Source organism: Scylla paramamosain, chromosome 11 (assembly GCF_035594125.1).
Source record: "Scylla paramamosain isolate STU-SP2022 chromosome 11, ASM3559412v1, whole genome shotgun sequence".
NCBI lineage: Eukaryota > Metazoa > Arthropoda > Malacostraca > Decapoda > Portunidae > Scylla > Scylla paramamosain.
In genome coordinates this window covers 28,809,936-28,817,875 of record NC_087161.1, presented here as the reverse complement: position 1 = coordinate 28,817,875, position 7,940 = coordinate 28,809,936, and the positions used below count along the sequence as shown (strand labels likewise).

Below are 7,940 nucleotides of genomic sequence, written 5' to 3'. Positions count from 1 at the left end.
CCTTGAAAACCCTAATCATTCCAACCAGAGCATGGCCGGAAACAGCAAATGTAGAGCATCCCCTTCGGTTATGATATCCTGTTGACATTTAGGTCCTGATGGCGATGTCGTTCCGCTAACCAGGAAGAAAAAAAAAAAAAAAAAAGATAAAAAAGTAGGTATATTTCTTTATTCATTCCCCAGAAGAAATTAGAGAAATTATCAAAGTGAGACAGGCCACCTATTATATTCAGATCATTCAATAATTCAGATACCTTGCCACGGCCTGTGTCAGAAACGTTATGCTCTCACCATCACGAGTATTTTCAAGGACCGCAGAGATCATTATACATATTTTAGCCGAGTTGTCAAGACTGTTTCTCCTGTTAGTAAATGAAGAAAGAAATGTTGTTAATGTCTCACTAGAACCATAAAAAAACACCCTTAGAAATCCATGTCACTTCAAGTATTTCGAGGCTTTTGAAAGTTATAGTAGGAAAGTTTACGTTTTCTCTCTCAGCCTCACTTTCAAATTTAGGGAAGACTCAATGATTTTTGTTCTTAGTGATGTATATATCTCCCCTAATGACATTGAAAATTCACCGATATTAATTGTGTAGTAGCGATGGAATGGAGGCAAAATTTTTTTTTTTCGCTTTACGATAACAAGAGAGAGAGAGAGAGAGAGAGAGAGAGAGAGAGAGAGAGAGAGAGAGAGAGAGAGAGAGAGAGAGAGAGATGAAGGCACCTGCTTATCATCCCTGTGGCTTTTGAAAATACATACATACATACATACATACATACGAGTATAAAAAGACAGACTGAGAGAATTAGTAACAGACACACACACACACACACACACACACACACACACACAAAGAGAGAGAGAGAGAGAGAGAGAGAGAGAGAGAGAGAGAGAGAGAGAGAGAGAGAGAGAGAGAGAGAGAGAGATGAAGGCACCTGTTTATGATCCCTGTGGCTTTTGAGAATTGTTAGAAGAGAAAAGAACCTTGAAAAATGAAAATCTTGCACTTATTTTTCCCCTTTATGCCTCACTCCCATAACATTCAAGACGAAAGAGTTGGAACCAGCCAGTCATTAATCCACTCCACCACTTCCCCACAGTATCTTACTATGCGGATCATAAATCTTGCATAACCCAGCGGTCTCTGGTTGTCATGACGATCTGAAACAAGAACCATCAACAAACCGCTGCCACCACCACCGCCACCAGAGCCACCGCCACTCATCCGCGCTGGCAGACCTTGGAAACACTGACCTACGCCCTCCTTTGGTGCCTTCACGTTTACTAGAAAGGGGTTAGTGTTCAGCAGAGAGCGGGAGAGGTGGTGAGGAGGGTCTAGAAGGAACGTGAGGAAAGGGAAGGTGGTGATAACTTGGTGACAACTTAGTGATAACCTGTCAACTTGTCCCACATCACCCCGTCCCCAGTGTTAACTCATCTGATGGACCATATTCTGAAAACACTTCTGCGCAGCACATTCTCTGCTTTTAAAAGGCTCTACCTCAATTGACACAGGTTTTTCAGGGTGCTCTTATGGTCTTAGTGACTGGAGAAACACTCTTGAGAACCCGGCTTATTAACTCTGTGGCCTTTGAGAATAGTGGTGGTGAGAGAATAGAGCGCTTCTGATTACGGGCCATACTAGGTCACTCCATCAGTGTTGCGTCATCTCCAGGCCACGAGGGACCACTGCATCCGCTATTCCAGTGAGTCGCCCTTCTCCTGGTGGATCTCACAACCTGGCTGCTCAAAGGTACCTTGGTGCAGGAGGCTTTTGCTGCAAGTACCACGCTCTGCGTTATGTAGCTCTCTGTTGTTGAGGTTTAGTTGCGAAATGGGAGATGTAGTTGTTATAGGAATAATTGCAATGATAATTATTGCAGTAATGATAATGGTGATGATGGTGATGATAATAATAATAATAATAAAAATAATAATAATAATAATAATGTTGTTACTACTACTACTACTACTACTATAATTAGCGTAAAATGAAGATAAAAACAAAGGAGTTAGTGAATAGGATACAAACAAACAGTGGATAAAAACAAACAAACCAATGTATAAAAGATGCTAAGATCTCTCTCTCTCTCTCTCTCTCTCTCTCTCTCTCTCTCTCTCTCTCTCTCTCTCTCTCTCTCTCTCTCTCTCTCTCTCTCTCCAGTCATTCAGTCAGACGGTCAGTCACTCAGCCTGTTTGTCAGTTTGCCAGTTGGTCAGTCCGTCAGTCAGTCAGCCAATCAGTCATTTAGTCAGTCAGACGGTAACACATTTGCAGCGTTGCCACCGTTCATTGAGTACAAGAGAGAGAGAGAGAGAGAGAGAGAGAGAGAGAGAGAGAGAGAGAGAGAGAGAGAGAGAGAGAGAGAGAGAGAGAATTAATAGCAGTGCCGCAGCAGCACCGCCACGCCCTTCGTTTATAAGGACGCATGTTGTCCAAATTTACAGACAATGATCTGAAACACTTCTGCTCCACATCTCCACTACTTTCAAAAGGCTTTAGCTGAAGTGATACGGATTTTTATTTTTTATTTATTTATTTATTTACTTATTTATTTATTTATTTTTTTTTTTACGGTTGCAGTGACAGATTAACAATATTTCTTCTTTCTTGTGCTCTGAAACTTCCTTGTAGCGTGTAATGCAGTGTTTGTAAAGTTGGCGTAGGATAAGAGGGGACCTGATTAAGATCTGTAGAAGTGGAATAATGATAAATGGCAATAAGCAAAATATCAAATAGATTTTTAGGTAAATGGAATAGACTCAGTAATCAAGTCGTTAATGCCGAGTCACAAGGGAGCTTTTAAAAGAAGATTAAGCACATTTATGGATGAGATGACAGATGGAAATAGGCAGGCATGTTTAGGTTAGAGATTGCCACGTGTAGGCCTGAAGGTTTCTTGCAGCTTCCCTTATTCTCTTTAGTATTTATGCTCTTAGATAGTGAAATTAAATCGCTTATATAAAGGGGACCTCAATCTGCGTTGTTGCATGAAATCTCTTTGTAATGTAGAAATTCCTTAAAGGCTGAACATGAATATTCTATGTTTTATCGGGAATTCCTGTGTATTGATTATCGCGGTGTGTTCAGGATTGATGTAGCTCATGCGCCTGGCTTTTGTACCTGTTGACTAAAACACTAAGTGAAGGTTATACTAGGTTAGGTTAGAATAGGTTAAGTGAGTGGTAGGTTGGCTTAGGTCTTGGTCAGGTGAAAACACTGAAAAACATGAGGTCACACACACACACACACACACACACACACACACACACACACACACATCCATAATAAATCCGTGGGACGATAATATGTGGCCTTGAACGTAAGTGAACACACACACACACACACACACACACACACACACACACACACACACACACACACACACACATGCTAGTACATACCTATATTCAATATTCAGTATTCAAGAAGAAGAAGAAGTCCACGAGAGAGAGAGAGAGAGAGAGAGAGAGAGAGAGAGAGAGAGAGAGAGAGAGAGAGAGAGAGAGAGAGAGAGAGAAAGTGGCATTTGGCGTTAGAAAATTAGCACCACTACTGTAACACCACCACCACTACCACCACCACCACCAGTTAATCTTCACAAAATACCTATGTAGTATTAGAGATTCAGGAATAGACTTTTTTTTTGCAACGGCACCCCTTTATTCTTCAAAGGCTGTTTTGTGTGTGTGTGTGTGTGTGTGTGTGTGTGTGTGTGTGTTCTTTAGAGATTTCCTTCTATATAGTCATTCATTTACCGTTCCAGAATCACTCTTCTTCTCCAATACCTGTATCATATTTTGTCCGTTTGTCTTCATCAGATTCTTCAATGTTTTTTTTAAACTCAAGTAGTAATCCTCCCACGACCTCAGTCTTATATTTCCACGCACGATTTCACTGTTTATATATATATATATATATATATATATATATATATATATATATATATATATATATATATATATATATATATATATATATATATATATATATATTTTTTTTTTTTTTTTGTTTATTAATTAATTATTATTATTATTATTATTTCTCTTTTTTTGTAAATACAGGCATCCTCTCGCAGGGCAGATGGGGCTGGGCGGGGAGCTGGTGGCCGTGTGGGAGGTGCCCCTGAGCGACGGTCTTCACAAGGTGGGGTTCGAACATGGCACCACCACCGGCCGACGCGTGCTTTGGGTGGACGGCAAGGTGAGTTTAATTTCAGAAAGACGGACGGAAAGGTGGATTTAAAATATATACATAGAAAAAAATACAGGATTATCCATGTTGTGTTATGTCATGCCGTGTCATGTTATGTCATGTTGTACATGTGAAATAGTGCTGTGTTATATTACGTATAAGGTTAGGTCAGGTAGGTTAGGTTAGGTTACGTTATCCTAGGCTATCACCCATCCGAACATTAACCAGATCCACTTTTGCTTAACCTCACTGATCGAAATCCCAGGCGATCACCCATCCAAGCATTAACCAGATCCACCTTTACTTAACCTCACTGATCGAAATCCCAGGCGATTACCCATCCAAGCATTAAGCAGATCCACCGTTGCTTAACCTCACTGATCGAAAGGAAAGCAGAGTTATATTGTCTTCTTCCCGACAGGAGAAAGTGCACCACGACTGGATGTTCAAGCTGGTGGGCTCCGAGGTGTTCAGCATTGGCAACACTAAGTGCGTCATCAAGATTGAGCCTGTGGGTGGGTTCTCCTATGAATATTCTCTCGAGGTAATAGTAGTAGTAGTAGTAATAACAATAATGATGATAACAACAACAACAACAACAACAACAACAACAACAACAACAACAACAACAACAACAACAATAATAATAATAATAACAACAATAAACTTATTTGACATAGTGAGGAAAGTTAGCTACGACCTAGATAAGGAAGGAAGAGGTGAAGGGAAAGAGAGAAGGAAGGAAGAAAGGAAGGAAAGAAAGAAGGAACGAAGAAAGCAAGGAAAGAAAGTTTTTCACCATACACCATCTCTCTCTCTCTCTCTCTCTCTCTCTCTCTCTCTCTCTCTCTCTCTCTCTCTCTCTCTCTCTCTCTCTCTCTCTCTCTCTCTCTCTCTCTCTCTCTGTAGCTGTTCGTTCATACTTTGCGTTTCTTTTCTGTTCCATTTCACCTTCACCACCACCACCACCACCACTCATCTAGCCCGTCTCGCGTTGACAGGTGAACGGCAAGAGCTACAAGAAATTCACGGAGAACCAGAGCAAGATCCTCAAGACGTGGTTGTTCCCGTTGGAAGGCGCCTTCACCCGCGTGGTGCTGGAGAAAGATACCCTGGATGTGTGGGTGAATGGGAACAAATTGGACACAGCTGTAAGTCCTGGCAGAGAGAGAGAGAGAGAGAGAGAGAGAGAGAGAGAGAGAGAGAGAGAGAGAGAGAGAGAGTAGTAGTAGTAGTAGTAGTAGTAGTAGTAGTGGTAGTAGTAGTAGTAGTACACACACACACACACACACACACACACACACACACACACACACACACACACACACACACACACACACACACACACACACACACACACACACACACACACACACACACACACATTTCATCCTCCCCTCAAATGCTGTCTCATCTTTCCCTTCCCTTCTTTCCACCAGGGTGAGTTCGTGGATGACGGGACGGAGACGCATTTCGACCTTAGTGGCCACCCAGCCTACATCCGCGCTGTCAGCAGCGGGAACCGGCGGGAAGGACTCATCCACAGCCTGGTAGTGGATGATGTGGAGATCCCTGAGGCGGTGGAGTGAATGGGGAGGAGGACGGAAATGGTGAGGTGCAGGAAGGAAAAAGATGTGGACCATATTCTGAAACATTTCTGGCCGCACTTTCACAACACTCAAAAGGCTCTTCATCACTGCGTCCTTCCCTTCGTATCCTTCGGAAATAAGTGCTGTACTGTTGAATTTTTCCCGTTGACTCCCGGGGATCGCATTCTTAAACACTAGGGCGTCTTACAAGCATCTCAACAACCTCAGCAGCCTCCAGTGGAAGTTATGGAGATTTTTAAGGTGTTCTCATGATTTTTGTGGTAGTTTAGCAGTAATTCTGCACCAGTAATGGGGAAAGCACCATTGGCAACGCTTTATTTTACTGTTACCTATTTATTTATTTTCATTGTGTTCATAACAACGCGTTTCAAAATAAGGACCCTGTGTTTCGTGTGGTTGATTGCTTGACTGAGTGGTGAAGACAGTATGTACTGGGTGATGCTAGTGTGGTGGCAGTAGTCAGAGCAGATGACGAGTGCTGATTGCATGCAGTGGTGCTTAGTATGTTGCATCATGTAATATTTACTTTAGGCGCGAGGCTGTGTGGATGTCCGCTGCACTGGTCTACCACAAACAGCCATTATAATGTCAGAGAGAGAGACGCCCTGCCTTCCCCTAACGGCTGTGACTCTGGCTGGCATTTTTTAGAGCTCTCTTCCTTCACGATGTCCATGTTTTTAAAGGCCACTGGGATGATTAAGATGTTAAGACACTGTAAAGGTTTGAGAATGCGGTCCCAGGGATTGAGTGGAGGGAACGGGGGAGACGTTGTAGCTGTAGGTAGACGTGCTGTCAATCTGCTGTAATGCTGTGTCGCTCTCGATGTTACAGACAGAAATAAAACCAACACCTAAACATTATCATCTTGGGAGATGCAGTTGTGTCCCTATGTGTGTGTGTGTGTGTGTGTGTGTGTGTGTGTGTGTGTGTGTGTGTGTGGCAATATTATTATTATTATTATTATTATTATTAGTAGTAGTAGTAGTAGTAGTAGTAGTAGTAGTAGTAGTAGTAGTAGTAGTAGTAGTCGTAGTAGTAGTAGTAGTAGTAGTCGTAGTAGTAGTAGTAGTAGTAGTAGTAGTAGTAGTAGTAGTAGCGTGTAGCTGTGCTGAGTAAAAAAAAAAAAAAAAGAATTTTTCAAATCTGAGATTAGGTTATTAGTGTTTCTGTTAAACTGTGAACTCCCTGCCTACTTCTGTATTTCCTCCTTCCAATGGCTCGAACTCTTTCAAGAGGGAGGTTTCAAGACACTTATCATCTAACTTTTGATTATCGGTTTTGACGTCTGTATGGGGACTGACGCCTCAGTAGGTCTGCTTTTTTTTTCTCACTCTCTTTCTCTCTTTTTGTTCCCCTTTTGTTTGTTTTTGTACCTATTAGTAATATGACTTTTCTTATGATATATTCGGTTTTCATCTTTCAGATTTCTTAAAAGTGTGACTAAAATGTTTTACGTTTCTTCATTAAACAGGTGCCTGTGTGTTTCAATTATAGATAAAAGTCAAATATTCCGTTAGACTAACATGCAATACTACTACTACTACTACTACTACTATACTACCATCACTACTGTTACCACCACTACTACTGCTGCAGTTGCATACATTGAAAAGTGCTTGAAAACCCCAATAACTTACTCTTAAGCCTGTTGAAGACAGTGGAGACAGACGTCGAAACGTTTGGGAATTAAATCTTCGATAGACGTTTATTATTGAGTCTTAATTCTTGTGATTCCTTCCTAACGCGGCGCCTTCTCCGCCCAGTCCTTGCGACTACTATTAATAGGCTATAGTGGAAATTATCGGGTTGTCAAGTGTTTTCATAGTTCTAGTGATAGTTGAACAAGGAATCTGCAATGAAAAAAACTCCCTGAAAACTGCTGACTGATCATCTTTGTGACTCTAGGGAACAGTCTCCATAAGAGGACAAAGCGTTGGAAATTACATGCCCGGGGAGGAAGAGATGAGCGAGCAGCCAGATCTTCGTTGCCTTAGCTGCGTGCACACCAAACGAGTTGAGCTGAGTCGAGTCGAGTCATCAGAGTCATTTGACTCGAGTCAGATTGACTCATTTCCATTCACAATGAAAGAGTAAAGAAAAGTTAACATTTACCAGTATCCTGTCAGATGCC

At 41.7% G+C, this 7,940-nt stretch overlaps 1 protein-coding gene across 6 annotated transcripts; it reads left to right on the top strand.

Annotated features, from left to right (window-relative positions):
- Positions 1–1,145: 1,145 nt before the first annotated feature.
- LOC135105233 (fas apoptotic inhibitory molecule 1-like) lies at positions 1,146–6,664 on the top strand. 6 transcript variants are annotated; one of them, XM_064013406.1, is made up of 6 exons: positions 1,179–1,298; positions 1,520–1,757; positions 4,070–4,208; positions 4,621–4,743; positions 5,201–5,350; positions 5,639–6,664. In XM_064013406.1, the coding sequence occupies exons 3-6, from the start codon at positions 4,089–4,091 to the stop codon at positions 5,786–5,788; spliced, it is 543 nt and encodes a 180-aa protein (XP_063869476.1). In that variant the 5' UTR covers positions 1,179–1,298; positions 1,520–1,757; positions 4,070–4,088; the 3' UTR covers positions 5,789–6,664. The 6 variants fall into 6 exon arrangements, with proteins under 6 accessions (XP_063869479.1, XP_063869476.1, XP_063869480.1 ...); XM_064013409.1 differs by lacking the exon at positions 1,520–1,757 and having other exon boundaries at positions 1,146–1,298; XM_064013410.1 differs by lacking the exon at positions 1,520–1,757 and having other exon boundaries at positions 1,195–1,298; positions 4,084–4,208.
- Positions 6,665–7,940: the final 1,276 nt, after the last annotated feature.

Bases quoted from the DNA above. Each gene is read 5' to 3' on its own strand.
- LOC135105233 (XM_064013409.1), top strand. From the start codon at position 4,089: ATGGGGCTGGGCGGGGAGCTGGTGGCCGTGTGGGAGGTGCCCCTGAGC. The intron at 4,209-4,620 runs GTGAGTTTAATT...TCTTCCCGACAG, and splicing joins TGCTTTGGGTGGACGGCAAG to GAGAAAGTGCACCACGACTG. The intron at 4,744-5,200 runs GTAATAGTAGTA...TCGCGTTGACAG, and splicing joins CCTATGAATATTCTCTCGAG to GTGAACGGCAAGAGCTACAA.